The sequence below is a fragment of the Capsicum annuum genome, chromosome 10 (assembly GCF_002878395.1).
Source record: "Capsicum annuum cultivar UCD-10X-F1 chromosome 10, UCD10Xv1.1, whole genome shotgun sequence".
In the NCBI taxonomy this organism is placed as follows: domain Eukaryota; kingdom Viridiplantae; phylum Streptophyta; class Magnoliopsida; order Solanales; family Solanaceae; genus Capsicum; species Capsicum annuum.
In genome coordinates, this window is record NC_061120.1 from 190,203,354 (window position 1) to 190,230,232 (window position 26,879).

Sequence of the window (26,879 nt, forward strand, 5' to 3'; positions counted from 1 at the left end):
TATATATATATATATATATATATATATATATATATATAACACAACAAGACTGGAGGCTGATTATGATGATGACGGTTATGATGGATATGGTTACAATGATGAGATTATGATATTAATTGTATACCTTGCATTCATTCTTGCATGTGTATCACTTATCACCAGTATGCGACTGTAGCTACCAGCTCGTATGGAAGGGTTGCATAGATATGAGTGATGACTATGCCTTGTGTTGTTGTATGCTGATTGAACCTTTCGAGCCTGGGCGGTGGGTATATGCATAGGCTCGGCTAGGTATTTGGTTGTCTGGAATAGCAGGTTACTTGCACTGTTATTAATATTGTTATTATTGTTATTATTATTATTATGGTCATTGTTATGGCTAGTTTATGACAGACCAGTCATTGATTTGGTAGCATGATTTGAGGTATGATTTTTGTCTCTCTTATTGTATGAATTCATTAGTATGCATGATTAATTCATGATGAGACATATGGATTAGAAACCCTGAGCTTGTTAGTATTAAATCCTGATAGAATTATAATGAGGCCTTAAAATGAAGATATGATGATCTAGGTTGTGCTTCGAGTTTACCTTACATCTATATAAATATGTATATCTAGCTATTTGTAACTATGGTATACCATATATCTCTTTCTTCATTTGTTAATATTATATATTCATTTCTTGGCCTTGTATATTGCTATATAATCCTCTTTCGTTATTTATTCTTATATTAGCCAGGGATATATGGTATAATGTTGAGATTTATGAGTATAGCTGGGATAGGATAGTTCATCCTTGATACTTTCTTAGCCTTATTATGTTAGTCTCTTGGACATGAATAGGATAGGTTGTCCTTATTATCTTATTTGGCTATATTATGTGGTTGTTGGACGCTTGGGTGCAGTTTTACATTCTGTTTATATGTTATGTATATCTGTTTTATCTTTGGAGCTCAATTAGAAGTTGTCACTGAGTACCATTCATTTGATACTCATACTACATTTTTGCAGCCTGCATATCATAGTACGGGTTATCGCTATTGATATGTGCATCGTGTAGAGTAGCCATGGTTCAGAGAATTAGAGTGAGCTCCTGAATTTCGGAGTATTACTTACCTCCCTTTTATGTATTAGACTAGTCTATATATTGTATTTGGAGATAAGTTGTATTAGCGTAACTCTCTTGGTATTTTATTTTTGTACTCTTAATTTATTAGAAGCTCTTGTACTGATTCCATCAGGTTTTGAGGACTTTATCATGTATTTTATTCTCTTATTTTATCTATTCTGCATTCTTTTCTATTTATATTTGGGTGGTCCGTTACTAGTCATTTTGGACTACAAGGTTGGCTTGCCTGTTGATGGGTAATAGTAGGCGTCATCATGACCTAAGAAATTGGATCGTGATAAAAACAACTTAAAATTATTGAATTCGTGAACTTATGCTTTGCAATATAAATCGTATTCCATTATATTTTTTTATATCAACTTTTTTGGATATTAAAATTGATATCAGCTGTCTAAAATAATGCAGTTTTAATATTTTATTATCGATTATCTACTTCTGTTTTTCAGTATACATATGTATGATTACAATATGAATCAAAATTTACATAATATATCGAGTCTACAATTTCAGAAACTAAAATTTACATTATTAAATCTAAATATGATATTGTTTTCATAAAATCAACGAAATCATATTTTAATATCTGAAAACATCCTGCAGAAACATAACAAAAGTTTAACATGACTTTATTACTGTGTATGATCATTGATAACAATCCTTTTTTTATCTAGATATATCATGACTCCTGTATCATTGTGTATGATCATTAGTGGACATCTACCAATCAAGAACTTAATCTCAATTGGAATTGAGTTGATGTCGATCTTGAGTTGTTTTTGCTATTGCATTTAGCAATCTTTTATACTTTATATTCGCATCATACATAATTCCATCTACAGAAAAATCTTTAGATCTACTTGCAAACATAATACAGAATTGTTAAGTAACTAATATTCAATAATCGATAAAGATATGTTATTTGAAAATTACAACATATTATGAAACCCACAAAACATACACATCAAAAAAATAAAAAAATAATAAACATATGAGATTTGATAATTTCAACATATTTTAATATTGTCAAAACATACACATCAAAAAAAATTACTGAAACAACAAATGTAATACCATAATATGTTACTGAATGTAATATATGATCGAATGAAAATATTTGACAACCAATAATCATACACCAATAAATTGATTGAACAATATTTTTTTGTGACTTTTCACCACATTCTCGCGAAAAATCAACATGTCAACATTACATAATCGGAAACAAATATAAAAAATAATATTAATTTTTTCCTTGAATGTATTTTTCCTAATCAATAATAAGACAATATATATTTAAAAAAGAAAAAGAAAAATTAATGCAAAATATCAAGTTAATAATCAAGATATACCTCTGGTATCCCATCCCCCTTTATGATGTATTATTACTGAATGCAAATCATCACAATTCATATTATGAGTCACATTTTTCAAAATTTGAAAACTTAAAAAATTAATTTTCTCATAAAATACTAAAATCACTGTACCCTAAAATATCTTCTAAAATAATAATATTTTTTGAAAGAATATGATTGAAAATCATATATTTTGTTGAAAAAAAAAAACGCAAGTTATTGAAGAAGATGAACCAGATTCGTATATACTTTAAAAAGTGGGAAAATGCTGTTAAGGAGAGATTTGGGGTGCGATTGATATCTATTATTAACTGCAATCTATTTCTAAGGAAATAATATTTATTTTTAGTTATATAAAATCTGTATTTTCCTTATTTGAATTAGTATTTACTTGTTTTTTTAGAAAAATAAGTTTTTTTAATAAAATTTCTATAACTTGCAAACTTAAAAGTTTTGCTATAACTTGCATTAAACAATCTAATCTTGTATGTTTAGCTCTTTTTTTTGTCTTTTCTAAAGTAGTATAATATATACTATATATATGTTGTATGTACATTGTTTCAAGTAGTATTTTAAGTAGTATATATTGTATGTATATATGTGTGTATATTTTCTAAAGTAGTATAATATGTAACGTATATATGTTGAATGTATAATTGTATATTGTTTCAAGTAGTATATATTGTATGTATATATGTGCGTATATTTTCTAAAGTAGTATAATATTTAATGAATATTTGTTGTATTTATATTGTTTAAAGTATTTAGTAGTATATATTGTATCTATATATATGTGTATATATATAGTATATATTGAATGTATATATTAAAAAAATCACAAAAATTGAATAAGACCTTTTTTTTTAATGTTTTTGTCCCATTAATCAAATTTCGGTTGGGTTGAGTTGATTTAGGACCGATTAGACCATCCAAAATAGTTAATTGGGTTGATTTAGGACCGATTCGACCAGCCAAAATAGTTAATTGGGTTAGTGTTGGGCCGTCATAAATTATTTTTCTGTTGGGACCTGAACGAACCAGCCCATTAAGTGGGTCAACTAGACCGGATCAGATCCGAGTCCGGTAAAATAATTGGGTCGGTGTCAGGTTGAGCCAGCCCGGACCGATTGACAGATTTACTTTGACTTGATTTCCAAACATGTCACGTGTCCCACTTCTCCAAAAAGAAGGGAAAACGTAACACATAAAAGCGTTCTTTAACTTGGTATTAGCTAAATACATGTATGCCCTTTAATTTTGAATTAGTATAAGTAGAAACTTAAATTATCGTAAAATTGAGTAAGTAGATATATGCATTCCACGTGATAAATCGCATGAGATTTACCACGTAAGATGTATGTGTTTAATTACTTGTTCAATTTTATGATAGTTTTAGTGCTTACTTGTGCAAACCAAAGTTGAGGGATATAAATGCTAGTTTAGGATAAATTAAAGGTTAAATTTATGTCTTATACCAGCTTAACTGCATGCGCCTCGCACGTATAATAATTGATTATTTAAAATTAAATGATTTTGTCTATTGGAAAGATTTTTAATGAAGTGCAAAAATTTCAAATCACTTCTCAAAGATCCTTCATACTTTAATATAATAATGTTAACATAACATATATTTTACCAAGCACATATATATTTTACCATCAAAATTTTCAAGTGAATAACGGATCGTCACTTTTGTGTTTGTCATGCGGTACCTCTTTTTTATGTTGCTAGAGGCTAAGAGAGACGCATCGATTTGAACTGTATTTATAGTACGGTTATTTTTTTAATTTTTTCTGTATTTAAAATCTTTTCTTATTTTTAAAGTTAAATCACTACAAAAAAACTGCGTTTAGCAACGGATTTATAGCAACAAAGGTTTTTTCGTCGCTAATTAACGACGGAATTGCAACGAAATAGAAATTTTGTCGCTAAATAAATGAAATTAAAATTAATAGCCTAATAACGGAATAGCAACAAAATATAAAATTGGTTGCTAATTTTTGGCGGTAAATATTGGCGCCTTTATTTTGGTGACAAAATTAGCGACAAGAATGGGGGGAATTTTTTTTGACATGGTGGAGATAGCAATAGGAACGAAAATACTGTCGCTGAAAGTATTTTATCATTTTTAATAATATATTAGGTATATATTTAATTAATGATTAGCAACGGATTATATATCCGTTGCTAAATCCGTCACCCTACCAACCTAATATTAGGGCTATGTCTTTTATTTCACTTTGTTCCCAAAACATAACATCATCCGCCTCTCTCTCCAAAAACAGTCCCCTTGCCCCTTTCTCTCCCTAATCGCTCAATATCAGTCGAAAAGAGTGTCAATCGGCGAATTTTGAATCTAAATTAGAGGTTAGATTTTATATCTCGTAATTTTAGTTTTTTCTCCTCTTTTAATTTCTTAATTTCTATGTTAGAAGTGATGTGTTAATGATATGTTTAGGGTTTTTTGAGCTATTTTAGTTAGGGTTCTTCGATTATTGTGTTAAAAAATTTGATAAATGGTTATTTACTCGAAATGGAAACCGTATTTTCTTCCTCAGAATTATTTTTTATGGGGTTTTTGATAATCCAATATTGAATGTCTATGAATCTGAAATTTCTTCAACAAAATTTCTGGTTGTTGTTTAATTTTCAGTGTTTTGCATACATTGATTATGTTAGGGTTTTTGATTTTTTATTTGAAGTTCTATTTGTGGTTTTTTTGAGGTTTTTCAATTTTCCTTGTTCGATTGTTGTGTTAAAATGTTGTGTTAGCGGTTATTTAATCAAAATGGGAATAATATTTTTCCTCTTAACTTCTATTTATGTTTTTTTTTTTGTATCTTCTGTTCCAGGTTCATTAATCTCTGATTTCTTCAACAAATTTTTCATTTGTGTGGTTTAGTTTTGTCTTTTTTATGTACAGGTTTATGTAAGGTTGTATTTAATGTGTTGCATGTTGAAAAAATTAGAAAACATAGAGCAGTTTGAGTCACTTTTGCTTACTGTTGTTTTGATTTTCTATAAACAATAAAATGTAGTATGTTTCATGTTCCTTTGAAATTGTGTAATTGTCATAATCATTTTCTGTTTTGTTGTGTTGACTATTTAGCCTTTATCCTTCCAAAGATTCCATTTGTGGGATCACATTTGGTATATGTTGTTGTTTTTTCTTAATCTGATTGTGATGTTATATTTTGGGTTTTCAGAGAGATCCACTAAGGATACCAGCAAGTGCCAGAAAGTGAGCTAGCATATATCTGGTACTATAACATTTTTCCTTTTAAATGATTTTTGATTAGTTTTTCATATGTTTCTCTATTGCCGTTTGTGTTCTTCATTATTCGTGAAACTATCTCTATTTTCTTTTACTTACCGATTGAGGATTTTCTTTAAATCCGATTAACTTTTGTGATGTAACTTTGTGTTAAAGTTGTAGACTTTATTTGTTTATTTTTGCCAACAAAGTTGCAACTTATTTTTAGGCTTTGTTTAATGTTCAGATTTTAGGTATGTACTTTGCTGAAATTTGATGTTTTAATCTTGTTGTCGGTAGCTTTGCCTCATGCCTTATGATTGTAATGATAGAAGTTTCAGTTTTGTATGTAATTAAACTTTTTCGCTAACACTTATTAAGAAGGACAATGAATGATATGTTGTGTTTGTGATTTCTTGTTTATTTAGAAGAAAAATGACTGATATATTCTATTTCCTTGTAAAAATTAAAAGATATATTTCAGTTTGTTAAGATATTTAATTATTTCTTCACTTTAGTGGTAATCCTGGATGTATGCATTACTAAAATAAAAAACTCTAACTATGTTGTTTATGTCAACATTAATAGTAATATGAATAATCTAGAGCATGGATGGATGTATGATAGGTTGGATGGCTGAGGGGCTATAAACTCTAGATTTATTACTGGTGTGAATAATTTTATCCTCTTTGCATGTTCTCAACAAAATTGCATGAGTGGTAACAACATTAGATGTCCATGTAAAAAATGTCGCAACATTAAATACAAGGATGTTGAAATGGTTAGATATCACCTTCTTCATGATGGATTTGTTAAGGACTATTTTGTTTGGAAACATCAAGGGGAAGCAGATCGGATAGGTGAGATTTCTTTCGGTAATGATTTGATCAATGGTGCTCAACTTGAATTGGGATATGATAATCCATATCGACAAATGATTTTGGATGCTGTTGGTCCCAACTTTAACCATGGTTACAACAATATTGAATTTGGACCATCTCATCTGTATGAACCTTCAATTGAGGAGGAACATGAAACTTTGATGGAGGAGGATCCTAATTTAGAGTACCCAAAATTTTATGAATTGTTGCACTCTGCTGATGCAAAATTGTATCCTGGTTCTTTCCTCTCTCAACTTGCAGTAATCTCTTGAATGTTAAATGTTAAGATGGAAAATAATATGTCACAGAGGGGTTTTAACCAAATGATGCAATTGTTTAAAGAGTCTTTACCGGAAGATTACCTATTAGTTGATATTTATTATCAGACTAAGAAGCTAGTGCGTAGCTTAGGTTTACCGGTTGAAAAGATTGATTGTTATGAATCGGGTTGTATGTTGTATTGGGAAGACCATGAACATGTTACCTCTTGTAAATTTTGTGGCAAAGAGAGGTATAAGCTTCGAGTTGGCTCTCGTAAAAGGAAATTGGTCCCTTACAAAAGAATGTATTATTTTCCTTTGATTCCTAGATTGAAGAGATTATATGCATCCCATACTACAGAAGCTGACATGACATGGCATCATGAACATATAAAAGAGGATGGAGTAATGCGTCATCGATCAGACTCTGAAGCTTGGAATAACTTCAATGAAAGTCATCATTTTTTTTCCGATGAACCAAGAAATGTTAGGTTGGGGTAATGTACTGATGGTTTCCAACCATTCAGTCAGTCTAGGAGAAAATATTCATCATGGCCAGTAATTGTCACTCCATACAATTTACATCCAGAGATATACATAAAAGAGGCTTATATGTTCTTAACTGTCATTGTTCCTGGGCCAAATAATCTTAAGCATAAAATTGATGTTTATCTACAGCCTCTAATAAAGGAATTGACGTTGTTGTGGAAGACAGGTGTAGAAGCATTTGATATCACCAAAAAACAAAATTTTCAATTAAGGGCAGCTTGGATGTGGACAATCAGTGACTTTCCAGCATATTCTATGTTATCAGGATGGAGTACTGCAGGTAAGTTTGCTTGTCCTTATTGTATGGAGGAAACACAATTCTTCAGATTACAACATGGTCGGAAAACATCATGGTTTGACTGTCACAGAATGTTCCTTGACCAATATCATCCATTTAGGATAGATCGTAAAAATTTTCTTAAAGGTTGAACTGTCAAAAGATCACCACCACCCTACAGAACTGGATAAGAGATATTAAATCAAATTTATGATTTGGGGATAAGAAAAGTAATAGAGTTAGATGCAGAAGAATTTAATCAACGAATATGTAGTTCTTGTGGATGGAAAGAGCGAAGCATCTTTTGGGATTTACCTTATTGGAGTTCTAACATGATTCGACATAACCTCGATGTCAAGCATATTGAGAAAAACTTCTTTGATAATGTATTTAATGCGGTCCTCAATATTGATAAGAAAACTAAAGACAATCTACAAGCTCATCTAGATATGATCAATTACTATGATCGACCTCAATTGGCAAAGGATGCTTCTGGAAAATATCCGAAAGTTGTATATACACTAGACAAGGAAGCAAGAACAATCTTATTTAATTGGGTGAAAGGCTTAAAATTTCAAGATGGGTATGTTTCAAATTTGGGTAGATGCCCAGACACATCTGCGAAAAGGTTATTTGGCATGAAGAGTCATGACTGTCATGTGTTCATGCAACGATTGATGCCTATTGCTTTTTGTAAACTACTTCCAAATAATTTTTGGCAGGCACTTATAAAATTGAGCTTATTCTTTAAAGATCTTACATCGACTACTCTCCGAGTGGATGAAATGGAGAGATTACAGGGAGATATTCCACAAATATTGTGGAAGTTAGAACGTATTTTTCCTCCTGGGTTCTTTGACTCAATGGAACATCTGCCTGTGCACCTTCCATGTGAAGCAAAGATTGCTGGACCTGTACAATATCAATGGATGTATACTTTTGAAAGATAATGCAAAAATTCAAGTTTAACTTGTGAGAATAATGTTGTTATTTACTTTTCAAATATGATGGTTTATCTATTTTTCTATTTAGGTATCTTGGAAGTCTTAAAAGAATGATTGGGAATAAAGCAAGTGTTGAGGATTCTATATGTGAAGCTTACTTGATGACAGAGTCAATACTATTGTTTTCTCATTCTTTTGAACCATATGTCATGACACGCAATCATAATATGGATCGAAATGATGATGGTGGTATTGTGGAAGAAGTTGAAGGAAATTTATCAATATTCACCCATCCCGGACGATTATGGGGAGAATAAAAAAAGAGGAATCTAACTCTCCAGGAAATCAATGTTGCCCAAACTTACATTTTGCTAAATTGTGAAGAGGTTGAGTCATATGTGAGGTAACAAAGTTAGTTGTATCAACTTAATTTTATAAGCATATTCATAAATCATGACTTGAAATTGAAATCTTTTTTCTTTAAATGAAGTATGTTTGTGCAACGTTTGCAAGAAGAATTTCCAAATGTCTCTCAAGATCAAATAAATGAGAGCCTTGAAGCAAATTTCTCTATATGGTTCAAGCAATATGTAAGGCTTTAAAAATTAAGATCTTTTATACAATTATGCACTTAAATTAACTTATGAAATTGAACTAAATTTTATAATCTTCTAAATAGGTCCAGCTCAATCATATTGAGAATGAATTCCTATGTAGTCTTGCTCGTAGACCATTGATAGGTGCTACATCTCATTCGGTGTATTTTGTTAATGGATACAAGTTTCATACGGATTTTTATGGTAGCACAAGATCAACAATGAACAGTGGAGTTTGTATTTTAAATCCAACTTTTGGTGATTTCTACGGGCAGATAAAAGAGATTATAGAAGTGGAATACCGCGAAACACCTTTAAAGCAAACTGTACTATTCAAATATGAATGGTTTGACCGAACTATGGATGTTGGTGTTAAAAAGTATAATCAGTATAAATTGGTTGATATTAACCATCATCGCTGATAAAAAAAATATGAACTTTTTATTCTGGCAATGCAAACAACTCAAGTGTGTTATGTGTCTTATCCTAGCAAGAAAAAGGACAAGGATAATTGGGTAGCTGTATTGAAGATCAAACCTTAAAATGTTGTTGAATTACCCGATGAGGAAATTGAGACAGCTGCTGAACTAAATATTTCATTTCAAGTTGAAGAAGTCCAAGTCTACAAGATAGTCATGAATGTTGCCACAGATGAAAGCATACATTTACATGATGCAAATGGTGGCTTAATTGAAATGGATGAAGTCACTGAGGATGGTTTATTACAAGAACATCATGACAACCAAGAGGATGCTACAGAAGAAGAGTATGAAACTGAGGAAACTGAGGAAGATGAAGAGGAAGATTAGGAAGAAGACACAGATAGCGATTAGTGCTTGATAAAAAATATGCTATTGTATCTTATTTTTATTTTGTGAGCAGCCATTTTGTCGAACTAGTATCATTTTCTTTGTCTCGTTGTTTACACAAAACTTGTTGCTTCAACTGGTTTTATACTCTACTTCTCAATTTTTGACTCTTTCATTTCTCATTCATTTTTTTAGGCTACAACTATGCTTTTACATTTTCTAATACCTTATCTATATATTGTTGTTTGCTTCTCTTGGTATTATTAAGTTTGCATATTATTTTCACTTTAACTAATATAGTTTTTTTATAGATATGGCTTGAGGTCGGGGTCGCAGAAGCACAGGGCGTGGAGGCAAGTCTGCAGTTAGGAGTAATAATGATGTTACTGCAAACGTACCTACTATTCCCACTCCTGCTATTATTACTTCTCAAGCTGATGTCATAGGTGGTCAAATAATACAAATCAAGTTCAACCATTGATTCCTCAAATTAGATCTATGGTTCAAACTTCTGGTGATGGTAGCAACCATACAACTCCTGAATCATCTCCGACTGCTCTAAATCAGATCAACAGAATAAGAGAAGGTACATCTACTCTAAGGAACCAAATAAGTGAGCGTCTTAATCAATCGACTTCATCCTTGAAAATGGCTAAACATAATCAACTTCTGATCTGCTTTCTGTCTACACATATATATATATATATATTTTATTTTTTTCTGGTTGATAATCTATTACTGGTTCTTCATTTGAGAGTTCTTGTGGACAGAATTACAATGGGAGTATTATGTAACATTTTGGTGGTTTTGTTGGTAGTTCATGATCTGTTGGTGGTTCTTTTTGTGAGTATTTTGGTGATTCTGTTGGTGGTTTTTGTTCTGTTTTTGGTTCTTCATTTGGGAGGAGTTCTTAAGGGAAGAATTACAATGGGAGTATTTTGTTATATTTTGGTAGTTCTGTTGGTGATTCTTGATCTGTTGGTGGTTCTTGTTGTGAGTATTTTGGTGGTTCTTATTATGTTGGTGGTTCTTGATCTGTTCTTGGTTCTTGTTGTGAGTATTCTAATGTTACGTGGGATTCCAGAATAATAGTGAGGTATGTTGCTATGAGGTATTTTGTTGGATAGGATTTCAAAATTAGAATATTATATGATGTTGTGACTTTTTGTGCAAAATTTGCATCTTCTTTCCACTTTAACAAGTATAATTTTTTTAATAGATATGACTCGAGGAAGAGGTATAGGTCGAGGAAGCATAGGGCATGTGGGCAAGTCAGTAGCTAGGACTAATATGCCTGTTCGTACTACAAACATGCCTACTATTCTCACTCCTACAGTTGCGCCACAAACAGCTGGTGGCGTAGGTGCTCCAACTTCTAATCATGGTAGTACGTCTCCTACTACTCCAAATCAGACCACCCAACAACTGTAGGTACGTATTCACAAACCAACCAAGTAGGTGAGGACATATCTCGTAGCAACACAAATGGAGAAAGTAATTCCAGTCGAAGCCATGCGCGGACCCTTGTTACTATAACTTCTGCAAGGTTAGTCCATTTCTTGTCTATTATTATTATATATTATTTTTTATTTATAGTAACCTCTAAATAATTTCTTCACATTGATACAGATTGCAACCTTCTAAAGCATGCTCCAATAGGATACACGAGTCTTTCAAAAGTGAACTTGATCACAATGGAGTCAATTGGAAAGGTGTCTCATGTGACATAAAAGATAACTATTTTGGGGAATTCAAGGTATACACCTTCATCATAATTGATTTTGTAAAGTGTACTCATTTTTATAAATACGATATTAATGTGTTATCTTGGAAATTTATTTCAGAAACACTTCTATTGGGATTCTTCCATTACTGATGCTGCAGTAAAGAAACACTGGCAGAGAAAGGCAGCAACTGAGTATAGAAATTTCATTGCTAAAATCAAAGAGAAAAGGATTAGGCAAGATTTTATACATGAAGATGTCTAGGAAAGCTGGCAGCGACTTTGAGCAGATCCAAAGTGTGTTGAAAAGTCCAAAATAAATGCACAGAATCATCGTGGAGGCAAAGAAGTCGTTGCTGGAACTTATACGGGAGAATCTATCTCAATTGGAGAGTACCGAAAGAGACTTGTAAGTATATATTTCAAGTATTAAATTGTAATTTGTTGTGAGACAGTCTAAACTTAGTTCAACGTTATTCTATTGTTTCGTTTCTGTTTACTGTTTATCTCAAATGCTGATCACTTCTCACTGTTTCTATCTCCTGTGTTGTATTTGGTATGTTGTGTTCTGTTGTTGTCTTGTAACCTAAAAAATTGCAATGTAAACTGTACTTATATGTCGCAGAGTGGTATATTACTGAGGATTCGTATATTTACATGTTCTTCAAGATGTATTGGGTAAAATCAAGACCTTATTATTCTGGAAATTACTTTTCTGTTTTATGTGATTGGTTTTCATCTTATATAACCTTCACACTGAAATCTGACTGGAAATTTCCAAATGTTCATTATTAGCGTATGTTCTCAGTAATTTTGATGCAGTGAAATTCAGCAATCTCTTTCCAGTCATTGCTTAGTAAGAACAATGTAAATTGGATAACATAGTTCTGACCACGCGACTAATAATATTTACCTGATGACCAACTACGTTCCACTTGAATTATGACTTTACAAATATTTCTGACTTACATGAAATGTTCCATCAATTTTGTTCTAGTACAATGCTCAACACTTCTTTTTTACAGGCTGCTGAAATGGGTCGAGATCCGACACCAAGTGAGTTACATTTGCATATTCACACACATGGTCATGATGGAAAATCTTTCATTGATGAACGTTCCTGAATCGTCCATGTAAGATTAAATCTTAATGTAGTAGTTTACTTAATTCTTATTTTTTTAGTTTAAAGTACTTTTTGATATCTAATCATTTGTAAGTACAATCCGTTATAATTTGACTTCCACTATTATAGGAAAGATTTAAAGAAATATTACGAGAAAAAATATTATCAGAATCTATTATTGATCAAATTGAAGCATATTACCAAGCTGCCGAAGGAGAAAAGAAGCGAAGAGTATTTGGTCTTGGATCTGAAGCCAAAGGCTACTACGGCCAAACTCTGTGTATTTCTTGTGGAAAGACTTCATTTTCAGCTTCACATGAATCGGTACCAGCTGCAGATTCGTATTTGGATGAGTTTGTGAAGTGATTGATTCCCACACTTAAAAATTAATTTTTTTCCTATTGTCATTGAAGAGGTACAAAAGTTGGTTTTTTCACGATCAGTTGTCACACCTCCGGCTACTCCTTTGGACGATCTTGATTCCTTAAATGATGATTGCAATGATCTTGATCAGTTGTGATACTTTTGACGATCAGTGCATTGGTTTTTGATGGTCTATTTTGTTGGTTTTTGATGGTCTATTTTGTTGAAACGTTTAAAATTGTGCAACAAAAAATTACACTTGATGGATATAGGTATTGAGGATGTTTTGAACATACTTATGTGTTTAGATCTTGCTATGTTTGGTATTGAGGATGTTTAGACTTTTTCTATCTATATATATGGGTTCTTTAATATGCATGTTGGATATTATAAGAAGATTTTGCTATCTATATATATGTGGCTCTTTTTATATGTATATTGGGTATTATAAGAATTTTATAATATTCTATTAATATTCAAAATACAAATAAAAGGATATTGAAAGAAAAGTAATGACAACAGATTTAGCAACAAAATTACTCATTGCCAAACTAAAACATTTGCAACGGATTGAGGAAAATATTTTTTGTCACAAAAATTGAGAATTTTTAGCGACGGACTAGCAATGAAATATTTGGTCAAGAAATAATCAAAATGACGAAATACAACATGAAATTAGTAACGACACTTATAAATATAACAACAAATATATTCGTTGCTAAAATATAGCAACGGATATAGGACGTCTCTATTCCGTTGCAAATCTAGCAACGAATTTTATTTTTTCGTTGCTAAATGGTTAGTAACGCGCAATATAGCAACGAATAATATTTTGTCGCTGATCCGTCTCTAAATAGATTTAGCGACGGATTTCTGTTGATTAGCAACGTTATCGGTCTCTTGCTAAACGCAATTTTTTTTGTAGTGAATTTTTAGAAAATCTTTAATTACTTACTTAAAACTTTTTAAAATTTGGTACTTCTTATATTTTTCTTAGTCTAACATTTTCATATTTGTTTCTAGAAAAATAGTAAAAAAATAATTTTGTTGAAAGTAGAGACTTTTAATAAAGGACAAAACGTTCAAACAATATTTTTAAGGCCCTTCACAGTTTTAATATAACTAGTCAAGTGTACGTGGTTGCACGTGTGCTTCATATTAAGCCATCAATCGACACAAAATATATAAAAGAAAAATAATTTATTGAAAAAATAGCAATTAACTTTAAGAATCGAAGATAGGCGGCTTTATGCATTCAAACATGCGTGAAGTGCTAGTATATTGATTGTCTCCTACGACGTGAACTATCACATAATTAAACAGATAATAACAAAAATAATATGATTAATCGTAAACCTTTACATAAAAATGTTATTTTTCAATGTTTTCGGGTACACAAGAATCTGTATTTAGGCACAACAATTTCAACACAAGTTCAAGTGTAAAAACAAGAACACCTATGAAGTTTTATAACACCCTCAACACAAGATTAAAAAGACTTTTCAAAAAGTTTTTTTTTCTTCATAAATTTAGATGAAATAGAAAAGGCCAAATCCTTCGACTTCACGAATTGTCTTCAAGGAAATAATTCCCCTCAAGTACCCAAGGTTGCGAAATTTTTCTCCCAGGATAAAATGGCCTAACAATCCGACTGTAGTGGTATCTCAAACGACCGGATTCTCTTCGAACCCACTCAACGATTAGATGATCACACGGAGTATATTTTAAGAAAATAAGAAGAGTTTTATTGCAGAAAAATTTTCGTACCTAAACCTGTGGATAAATGCAGGTTTATATAGCCATGAAGCACCTCTTTCGAAAGGTGGTAATGGTTCATCCAAAAAGTTGTATCCTTTGAAAGAGTATCTCTGTTCATTCAAAGCATTGTGTCTTTTTCCGAACAGACACAACTATCTGAACGGTCACTCTTTTTCCAAAACAATATGTTTTTTTCTTAAAGGTTGTGTCCCTCAATTTTTTATTCACACCAATTGAACCCAACAATAAATTCTTCAAAGTCTGACCAACTATTTATCTACCACCTGTAAACTATACAATAAAATAATACAATAATCGATATATATAACAATATTATTAAATTCTAATCTTTACAAAAAAATCATCAAAGTCCGACTAAACGTTCATCTACCATTAGATAGTAACAAAATAAAAATTATAATAATTGATATATTAGAACGATATTATTAAACCTAACCTTAACACAAATTTTTTTTTAAAGTCTGATCAAACATTCATTATCAACAATATAGACTTGAACAAAATAGAAACTAAAATAAAATAATATGATAATTGAGATATTAGAACAGTATGATATAAACGACACCTTCAGAGCTCATCAAAAATCAAAAAAGTAGTTATAAGAATATATGTGATGTTATTACATTCTTGTAGGAGAAAACTCAATTTATAGAAGCCCAAAAAAAATTTCTCCAAAAACAGATTACCTAAATATAAAATTTTTAAATTATTCTGTTGCGAAAACGTAAAAAAAAAAAATCAAATTATTTATGGTAGTATGTATTTGATTATTGATTTTCAAAGTTTAGCATATATGGTAGTATTTATGATAATTTTTTTAGGTGTAACACATATTTTTTGAGATTTTTTTGGTCAAAAGTATGTTAATTTTTATTTTACCAAAAACAATTCTTTTTTGGCTAAAGGTATGTTAGTTTTCTATTTTACGAAAAGCAACAAAATTTTACCTTTCACCTCTTACCACTTTTTAGAGTCCTTATTTATTAATTCTTCTAATACTTTTTTATCATATACTTTATGACTCCTTAATTTATAAAATATATTTTTCTTTTATAATGTATTTTAGAACTCTTTAATTTTAAATATTATATTAATAATTAAATAATAAATTAAAAAATAGTAAAAAGATAGTTTTATCTAATATATGAATTTTTAATGAAGGACAAAAATTTTAAATCACTTTTCTAAGGATTTTCACACTTTTAATATATTATAAATTATAAATATAGATATAGATATGGATAGATATGTCTGACAAAAAGAAAAAGGAAATGTCTGTGCAAAGTTTCTGACTTCAAGCAAATTTTGGTCAAGGAGCATCTTGGGTATAGAAAAAGTTTGAATTAATTAAAACCTCGATATATATAAATATCAAATATGGAATGAAAAAGGAAAAAAGATACAGCGGAGAAAGTTCTTTTGTTTGTTTGCCCCTTCACTTAACAACGTACTTTCGGTTGCATACAGATCATTACGTAGATATGGAAAACAAATAAAAATTCCAAGAAGGACACATACTCATATACATATATGATAAATTAAACGTATAATTATTCTTAATTCCTTGACTGTTAATAAAATCCTATGTTGTTGTTGTTTATGGTAGTCCATTACACTTTGAAACATGTTGTGGACACTACTTTTGAAGGATATATACCCTAGTTATCTACGACATGTGTCCTCCTAGAACTAGTCAAACATGAAATAATCAGTAGTGGCCAGACTGAACAAGAAGATATAGATTGTGACATTGTAATATGAAGTTGTGATTTTAAATTAGTATTTGATCATTTAATTTTTTTTTTTTTTAGAGGGATAAATTAGAGGAACAAATGGTTGTAGATCGTGACAGCTAGGTCACTTTGTCACTAATAATAATTTGTGGCGTATTTAAGTAGATTTTACTCGTTGTTTGATGAAAATTGTTCTTCAAAGCGGTCATCGTAACTCTTCTGTTGTGATAACTTAGCCAACGATACATGCCCCTGAGGGTCAGAGGCCCCTACTGCGGGTTGGCAAGTGGACGACAGACGCATGCATAACTTCTAGTTCGAATTTTGATTTAGAAGCGTTCAGTCATAAACAACATACAATAATTAATTGTATGAATCAACGGTTCCACTCGTAAATTTACATTTTTTCTAAATGTAAATTTGACTCATAAATTTAACACAAAACACATAATTGCCCCTCGGACCGTAACACTTTTTCAAAAAGACATTTTTAACCTTCTAATACCTCATCATACACTCATAATTCCTTCAATGAACCCAAAGAATTTCCATGTCCTAATTATGATACATGCATTGGTACTACTTATCATGTGAAACCAAATATTTGGCATACGTTACTCTACTTTTACTTTAGACATATCGTATTCTATAAATTTCTTCACAACTTCATCATCCAAAATACGCAAGTTGCAAGTAGCAATATTCATGTGAATTTCCTCACAACAAGAACTTTTTTTTTTTAATGGAACATTCAAAGTAACCTCTTATCATCACCTCCAACAAGCAAAATCAATCATTCTATTCTTAAAAGTACAAGCACAAAATGAGAAAAAAGGAAAACTTATAGCCCAAAATATTGAACTCAGAACCAGCCTGCACGTTTCTCTTGCTTAGTTTCAAACTTAAAAAACTAAAAAGTAGATAATCATGGCCAAGAAGAAGCTAGAAGTCTTAATATGATCCGACCAAACCCAGTAACGTTTACTAAAAATATATTTATATTAATTAAGAATATTAAATTTTAAATTCAGTTACCATCACTTGATCGTCATTTTAAAATGCAAAGTCTATAATATCAAGATTCTGGTTTCCACGAGAGGGATGAGATTGGCTGAATTGAAGTCATGATCGAACATAACATTTTTTTATTAGGTAATACCAACATTCTGTTTATGACACCACCACGAAAGGATAGGATGGTTCAAATTGAAGTCATTATCGAACGTAACACTTTGTTTGATAAAAATTATAGTCTTATTACTCATTAGTATAACTTTTGACACGATCCTAAAAATTTAATCCTAACAATTTCTACTAACCATACGTCACTTTAACCAAAGTTTTTGATAGAGAGATAGACCTTCACTTAACAAAAAGGATATATTTTCAGACAAAAAGGCAAAAGCTTTCATCCAGATATACAACTCTTGTGATGTAATTTTTTGAAAATCGAGACAAACCGTACTTCTTTCTAGTTTCTCCCATAAGATAATTAAGCCGTTAGAGTAACATGACGTCTGATAATTTAATTATTTCTTTTTGATTGATGTCTTGCCGTGACTAATAAAATTACTGGTGTAATTATAAAATCACGAATTTAAATTATAAAAATATATATATTTTTATAAAAATATAATTTACAATTATGTATAATGAATCTTTATGATTCAATCCTATAAATAACGAAAACTTAATATTCTTTCTTTTTGGTTTCTATTTATATTTTCCCAATTTTTTTGTGTATAACAAAAAACATTACTGTATTCATTTTATTTAATTTATATATTTCACCCATTCCTAATACTATATTTTAAATAGAACAGCACAACTAATTTTTTTAATAAGTTTTCAATCTCTGCATTTTTTTTGTTCCTTTTAAAAATTTAAGCTACATACATTAATAATGTAAGATTAATTTACAAGTACAAGGCTTTACCTTACTGATTCTATTTAGCTTAGTTTTAAAAGTTGACTATTCTTGATATGAAAATATATATTTTCTTAAATGATGTTTACAAAATTAAAATGAGAAAGAAACTTATATTATATTTCATCATTCGAGAGAATCTTAGTAAGACAGTTGATTGACTGTTTGAAATGGTTGACGATTTGAAAAATAGTTGAACTTTCACCTTATGAATGAAAGTTTAATTTTCTACTTGTAATTCCTCTCTTACAAAATATTTGATGAATTTTAAAAAATCTTATATTTTGAGGAGTATGAGTAAATTAGTTGAAGAAAAACAAGAAGCTAAAAGCGTTTAGAACCACCTTTCACAATTGCCAACATCCCTCTCTTCGCGAAAATCTTTGAACACCTATAATTCTTTTAATTTTTTTTTTTAAATTTAAGCGAAAATCCTATTTAGCTTAATTTTAAAATTAACTATTCTTGTTTTACAAAAATAATTTTTTTCAAAAGATGTTAAGCAATATTGAGACGAGAAAACAACTTATATTTAACAATTTTAAAAATTTTTAAATAATTTAATTAATTAGATCTTTGAACTTTTATTTTATCGGTGAAAGTTTTATTTTCTAAAAAAATACATTTGACGTCTCTGAAAATAAATATTAAACCTCAAATAAAAAATAAATAAATAAATAAAAGACCTTACTTTGGATGCGTACATATAGCCAAATAAATTGAAGAAAAAACAAGAAACAAAAGCGTTAAAACCACCTTCCACAATCTACAACAACATCCCCTTTTCTCTTGGTATAAATCTTCACACACCCATATTATAATTCTCTTTTACTATTAATTTTCTTTGTATATTTTCTTCTACTAGTTTTATAAATATGTCAATCGGTGGTGATACTGCGACCAATTCTGCCGCCGTCAGTCCCCGAGTATCTACCACCGGCGGCGGACCCACCATCTACCACCGCCGTCCCGTTACAGACTCCGACACCGAAAAATCATTTGATCATTTGCCTATGGGATTCGATAATAATAACAATAACAATACCAATATTATTAACATTGTTGGCGTAAACCTCCTTGATCACCATAATCATAGTCATGGTACAATAACACGATGTTTATTACCTTGCAAATGTATGCCAGAGTGCATGGTAATTAGAGTAGAAGAATGGTTAGCGTGTTTAGGATCAAGAAAATATATGAGACGTATGATGTCCGGGTTGTTAATGATTTTGGTTGTGATATCTGTGTTTTTGAAGTTTTCGATTTTGATGAATGGTAATGTTGTTGAAGATATAATTGGGAAAGAGAATGAATTGTTTGTTGTTCAGATTATTAAGAATGATTGGGTTAATGCACAGAAAGTTGTTTCAGAAACAGTGTCCTCTGTTTCTTCTTCTTCTTCTGGGGCTGTGCAAAAACGACAGATGAAAGAGCTTCCTGTAAGTTGCAGAGAAGGAACCACTTCTTTTTTTCACTTTAATTTTTCAGTTTTAGCTTTTAAGTTAGTGCAGTAGAAATAGAACAATAGTCATTATCCAGAAAATGAAAACTGAAAAAACTTTGTTTTTTTTGCTTATGTTCTTAAAGGGCAGCACGGTGCACTATGTGTGGAGTGTGGGGAAGGGCTAGACCACAAGGGGACACAGGATTTAGGGGTCTTGGTTGTCCGGGAGGTCCGAACACACGTATTGACGCCTAGAGCTTTAACGTTCCGCCTGGGTGCTAAAAGTTCCCATCCATCTTCTTCGTTTAGGGTGCTTTTCTAAGTCTTATACCAATTAATATATAGATTATGCCTAGTCTGGTTGGATTTAACGGTAGCCGGAGCACCCTAAAATTGGCCTTAGGTCCGCCACTACACAAGGGTCTATCATATGCACTCTTACCTTGCATTTTTGTCGTAGACTATTTCCATGGCTTGAACGTGAGACCTAGTTCTGGCTAGGTTTTTAGGAAGAAGAATAGTTTTTGGTCTAGAGCTTGATGTGGATCTTAAGAAAGTGATTTTTAGAAATACAGTAGTAGTATTTTTCAAAAAGAGAAAAACAACATCATATTCAATGAAATCCCACAAGTGGGGTTTGGAGGAAATTAAACGGGGCCTCTCTTTATTGCTTGGATTCTTCAAAAATATCAATAGGTGTGTGTTGGGTACTCTATAAATAATGCATTTTTGGAGGATTCGATACGCATGCAACAATATTTTTGTCGAGACCAAGCAACATAGCTTTCCATACTTTAACATCTCTTTGGGTAAAATGAGGTTGAACATACTCCCTTATCAGGGAGGAGTTATAGTATAAGATACTGGTTTAGATGAACCTAGTAACTTTTGATTATGTCTAGTATTTGTATTTAGGAAATCCATTGTATATGTATAAATATTTAATTGATAATCCAGTAACTAAAACGACCTATGAAGTCAATAGAAAATTAAACACCCACCCGCTTCTGTTTCTTATCATTTTTAAATGAGTTATCGACTTTAGTAGTTCAAGTAATTAGCTTTTTCTAGTATATCTCCTGTATTCAGAATCTTTGTTTCTACGTAATCTATAACCAGTTGATTGTTTATGGACAATGTTTCACATTGAGCAGAAAATTGTTTTCTCCTTTCTCTTTCTCGCGATCTTTTTGGCTTGATTGACATGTCAATAGCACTAGTTCAATATTGGCTGTTTTGGACAGGTGCCAGAAATATGGATGAAGCCATCTAATGATAGTTACTTTAAATGCATTGCTCGGCGTAGAAATAGAACAAGTATGTCAAGTTTTTAGATTTTGATTCCTTAATATCCATTTCCTCAATTTGAACTAGTTACATGCATATTTTGTCTAAATTTATGTTTATGATTATTTTAGGAACCGGTTCATCGACCAGTGGATACGTATTGGTTCATGCCAATGGAGGATTAAACCAGATGAGAACAGGGGTAAATGAAGCTCTACTCTTGTGTATTCTATATTTTTCAGCTGATGTGACACTGTTATTTATGACGATCATTGTTTTGGATTGCCGCAGATATGTGATATGGTGGCTATTACAAAAATTTTGAATGCCACACTGGTTATTCCTTCTCTTGATCATAAATCTTTTTGGACAGATCCAAGGTACAATATTTTGAGTTCTTCTGATCAGTTGACATTTAAGAATGACACGCATAGGTTAACCTTTTAATTTCAGTTCTAAACCCTTTCTATATCTTGCAGTGATTTTAAAGATATTTTTGACTGGAGACGCTTCATTGATGTATTAAAAGATGACATTAAGATTGTTGAATCGTTGCCACAAAAATATGCCGCTGTGACCCCCATTCAAAAGGCACCGGTCTCTTGGTCAAAGGTCTGTCAATAGAACTACTATTAGCAAGCTATAACTTTCTGCTTGCTAAAACTAAAATTTGTTGCTTTTCTGCAGGGTAGTTACTACAGAAGAGAGGTTCTTCCTTTACTAAAGAAGCGCAAGGTGATACAATTTACCCATACGGATTCAAGGCTTGCTAACAATGGCCTGGCATCCTCTATTCAGAGGCTGCGCTGTCGAGCAAATTATGAGGCTCTACGGTACACAAATGAGATTGAGGAACTTGGAAAGAAGTTAGTGGATAGACTTGGAGACAATGGTGAACCATACATTGCTCTCCACTTAAGGTAATGTCTTTAACATGGCATCCGTTGGCTAATTTATTAAGCATTCATTTTTAGTTAGTAATTAGTGTGTTTGCAGATATGAAAAAGATATGTTAGCCTTTACTGGCTGCAGCAACAATTTGACTGCTCAAGAGGCTGAAGAACTTCGTATTATGAGATATCAAGTGAAGCACTGGAAAGAGAAAGAGATAGACGCCAATGAGAAGCGACTGCAAGGGGGCTGCCCTATGTCACCTAGGGAGGCTGCCTTGTTTCTTAAAGCAATGGGCTATCCCTCTGCCACCAGGATATATATTGTCGCTGGGGAAATTTATGGCAATAACAGCATGGATGCATTTCGAGCAGAGTATCCCAATGTTTTCTCTCACTCAATTCTTACAACAAAGGAAGAATTGAATGCTTTCAAGCATTATCAAAACCGTCTTGCTGCCTTAGATTATCTCGTAGCCCTTGAAAGTGATGTATTTGTTTATACATATGATGGCAATATGGCAAAGGCCGTGCAAGGGCATAGAAAGTTTGAAGGATTTCGGAAGACCATAAGTCCTGACAGGTCACTATTATCTTTACATTTTTATACTTACTCATCACTTAATTATCTAGGATTTGAGCAAACTAACAATTTTCTTTTGGTACTTATCTTTCATTTCAGACTCAATGTTGTAAGATTGATTGATTTGTTGGATAAGGGTACAATCTCTTGGGAAAAGTTTGCTTCTGAGGTCAAGGAGTTACATTCCAACAAATTAGGAGCTCCTAACCCTAGAGAACCGGGAGAATCACCAAGATTAGAAGAGAACTTTTATGCAAATCCTTTTCCGGGTTGTATTTGTGATAGATCTTTGATGGAAGTGAGCAACCAGCAACTTAAAAAGAGACCGAGTGTGAAGGCTGCTGCACAAAGATAAGGGTTTCTTTCAAGTTTGTATAGGTTTTAGATGATCTACAATATTATTCAAAGGGCTGCCTAGATTTGGGCCTTTTAGAGTGTAAAAGGCAGCAAGCAGAATCCAAGAGGACTTTCGCCATATGTATTATACTTTGATGAACAAATCTTAAGCCAGGAAGCAGCATCGGAAGCAGAGATGATTAGCTTATTAGTCAAACACAAGAGGCAGATACAACGCAGGTACTCAAATCATTCTTTACTGCACAGTATAGAGTTTTTATTCAGTTTCTTATTTATTCTGAGTTGGTTTTGTAATTAGTTTATTTATTAGGTTTTCCCCAGAGTTACATGTAACATATCACGAAAATTGTTATACAAGTTTTGTACAAAGCTGCAAAGTTCTTCATATTCATCGTCTTTTCCTTCTCATTCCGTTATGGATGGAAAATTTACTTGGTGAACTGTTTGCTGATCCCGATTTCTATGATTATGCATAGACAGTGGTTCCTATTCCTATATTTTGCATATTTCAAGAAACTCTTTCTGTTATCAACTATTTGGAGAACCTCATTGGGCTTGTTAACTTTTACAAGGAACAAGCAAACCTGATAACGGATGAGTAGTTTTCACCCTTTCAATGATATGTAAAGGGCCATATAAGTAGTTTTCTCTTTAACAATATTGTATTTTAACATGTTGCTCATCAAAAATCTAGCTTTTATTATATTATTAAGAAGCTTGTAGCTAGTAAAATTGTTGGAGTCAAGGATCATTAAGCATTGGCAGTCACTGCTGATAGCCGCTTCTTCCCCTCAGTTTGTATGAAGAGAATTCATTGATGTGTAAATCATGAATTGGCGGACGTGCCAGATCTCTATTGGTATTTTTCAGGGTGATGCTGCTTACCTGAAATTTCAACTGCAAGAACAAATCTTTAGAATGTGGTTCATTGATGTTCTATGAAGTATAGTTTCTCCAGAATTAATTGCAGTAACTTTATCATTTTGCTGTTCTATGTGATGTCTCACTGAACAGCACAACATTGATAGAGGTGAATGAGAGAAACATAAGATTCAGAATATATCTGTTGACAAAACAATCTTGAAGAGTTAATAGGGAGAGTACCATATACTTGTGCTTGAAAATAAGTTCCGATATAAATTCTGAAGTATTAGATAAGATGCACAAAACTTGTGATCCATTTTGTTGAATTGTGTATTTATCTCATCTAGAAGATTAAGGTTATAACTTTTAATTGCTTCATTATAATTTGTTGTGATACAATGTCAAGTTGTGTGATGGTCGCATCTAAAAGTTTTACCTGTTAGATTCATTTCTCATTTTCTTGCATCTTACAAAAACACCAAGTATAGGAGTGAAGTTGGATACGAACCTGCTAGAGCTGTAATACAGTGAAACCTAACGGGACATCCACTGATCAGTTGATACAGATAGAAAGCTATCAGTTTATAGTTGTTGAAGTAATTGGTCCATAACTCAGCGTTTGGATTTCTCTGGTTCCTTTATCTGTAACGTACTCCATATACGAAAACCTTAGTCTGGTCCCAACAGATTCTGGTCCTAAAACAAAGTCACTCATCCAATGGAACGTTCTGCTGAAATACCACTCAGTGTTTCCACGTTTGTGTTGAAATTAGGTATTTAGCAGTACTAATGAGACTGTTTTCTTGAAGTATTTAAGTTTTATGACATGAGTGTAAATATTTTTTTACGCTTTAGTGTAGTTTAGACCTTAGTTGGTTAGATACTCCTTTTACCAGATTATCATAGAGTTTACTTGTAATTATCTTATAAGTAACCTGATTATGTAAAAAGAAAAAATTACGCCATTAATGCAGAACTTAAACTCATTCTTGAAACAAGTTCTCCATACTAATGTGGCGTATGAGTGGATTCAAGATCCGCGAAAACCAGTAATCTATTCTTTTGTGATCCAATTGAAATTTTTTGTTACCAATATGGTTTTATTTGTGTTGAGCTTATAGAGTTGGTACTACTATATATCCATGTGCATATTGATTTAGTGTAATCAGCAAACCTCATTGATGGCTAACTAAGTTTACAGTTGCTCACAGGATCAAAATAACAAGGCATCATGCAGAACCTAACAATTGCAAACGTTACTGACAATAAATAAAACGACAAAGAAAACTATACTGACAAGAAGAATACAAATATTTAGTTTGATTTGATCACGTAACTTATAAACAAGAAATACATAATTTCAAACTCTTACTATGCTATGAAATATAGTCCACTCACATGTTATTATTCTTTAACCACTAGTTTCAGCTATATTACTCGACCCCTCCAAAATTATGGCCGCACCTGTATCAAATTCTTCAAAATTCCCACAGACATTTCTGTAGAGTCTGAGCAACATAGGTTTCAACTCATTCACTCAATTGGAATCATAACTTCATTAGTCTTAAATGGAGGCAATGTCCAAGGAGGATTATACCTAGCCAACTCAAAATCCCCAACAATCTTATACCCATCTCTCTCCAAACACTTCCTCAAATTCTCCACTTTCTCTTTCACAACTTCATCACTTGCATTCCCACTAAACTTGACCACTCCATACTTCCTCTCCCCTTCTTCTGCAATCACCACTCTCTCATCCAACGGCTTCGGTGCCTCTTCACCTCTCCTATACTTCGATGGCAATATAAACTGCATGGTCATCATCCGGTTGTCTCCAGCAGTAGTACTCTTAGTCACCACGGGTGCAGTCATCGCGATTTTCTCTTGTTTGGTTGATTTAGTTATTACAGGAGCTGTCATTGCGATCTTTTCAGGCTTGGCGTTCTGAGGATTGCCCAATGCGCCAATGTAATTGGCTAGGATCATGAAGCCAGCGTCTTTGTTGCCTTTGAACTGATTTGGATCGTATGTGACTTGTGCTATGACTGCTGCTGAGTACATGCGGATTTCATAATCAGGTGTTGATTGAATTACTTCGTATTTGGGTGTTTCTACAGAGATTTTACCCAATATCATGCCCATTTTTTAAGAGTTTTTCAGGATGAAATCAGTGGAATTTGGAAATGTTGATCGAAAATGTTGGCTAGTTTTGTTACTTGTATAATAATATTATAAGGAAGAAAAGGAAGGTTTGGTGGGAAAGGGGTTTTGATAGCTGCAAAATGAATGGCGGTAGACGAGGGGGAGGGGAAAATAGGGTGTGGAGTTTGTTTTGCCACGATTACCTGTTTGCTTGCACCCAAAGAAAAAATGTAGGCCCCTGGTTTCATTTTACTTGTAAATTTTTCTAATCACTCAGATTTAGCTTGTTTGTCTAAATTTGATGTCCCATAAGGTTTAAGAAAGTGAAGTAAAAGATTAAAAAAATTGATTGTGGTAAATTATAAGAATATGCAAAATACATCTAATATTTTTTAATTTTATATTCTTATGTTACGTGAAAAGTTAAAATTGTAAAATTAAATCAAAGTTTGTTATATAAATTGAAATAGAAAAATTACTATAAACCATATTAGATAACTTTAAAAGTTCATAATATCTAAACAATTGTGTATGTCACATGAAGTAGAGGAATACTATTTATACTTCACTACATAGTTTGATTGTGTACGAGTTGGTACTCTCAACTAT

The 26,879-nt window shown here is 31.9% G+C and overlaps 2 protein-coding genes across 2 annotated transcripts; one reads left to right on the top strand and one right to left on the bottom strand.

Moving 5' to 3' along the window:
- The first annotated feature begins 19,350 nt into the window (after positions 1-19,350).
- Positions 19,351-23,649, top strand: LOC107852924 (O-fucosyltransferase 19). The gene is made up of 8 exons (XM_016697959.2): positions 19,351-20,142; positions 21,392-21,464; positions 21,566-21,636; positions 21,726-21,814; positions 21,914-22,046; positions 22,122-22,354; positions 22,431-22,907; positions 23,007-23,649. Exons 1-8 carry the CDS (start codon positions 19,576-19,578, stop codon positions 23,260-23,262), a joined length of 1,899 nt encoding a protein of 632 aa, XP_016553445.1. The 5' UTR covers positions 19,351-19,575; the 3' UTR covers positions 23,263-23,649.
- A 1,772-nt stretch (positions 23,650-25,421) lies between these two features.
- Positions 25,422-26,546, bottom strand: LOC107852923 (heme-binding-like protein At3g10130, chloroplastic). The gene has a single exon (XM_016697958.2). The coding sequence runs from the start codon at positions 26,268-26,270 to the stop codon at positions 25,662-25,664; it is 609 nt and encodes a 202-aa protein (XP_016553444.1). The 5' UTR covers positions 26,271-26,546; the 3' UTR covers positions 25,422-25,661.
- Between the last annotated feature and the right edge of the window lie 333 nt (positions 26,547-26,879).

Bases quoted from the DNA above. Each gene is read 5' to 3' on its own strand.
- LOC107852923 (XM_016697958.2), bottom strand. From the start codon at position 26,270: ATGGGCATGATATTGGGTAAAATCTCTGTAGAAACACCCAAATACGAA.
- LOC107852924 (XM_016697959.2), top strand. From the start codon at position 19,576: ATGTCAATCGGTGGTGATACTGCGACCAATTCTGCCGCCGTCAGTCCC. The intron at 21,637-21,725 runs GTAAATGAAGCT...GGATTGCCGCAG, and splicing joins TAAACCAGATGAGAACAGGG to ATATGTGATATGGTGGCTAT. The intron at 22,355-22,430 runs GTAATGTCTTTA...GTGTGTTTGCAG, and splicing joins TACATTGCTCTCCACTTAAG to ATATGAAAAAGATATGTTAG.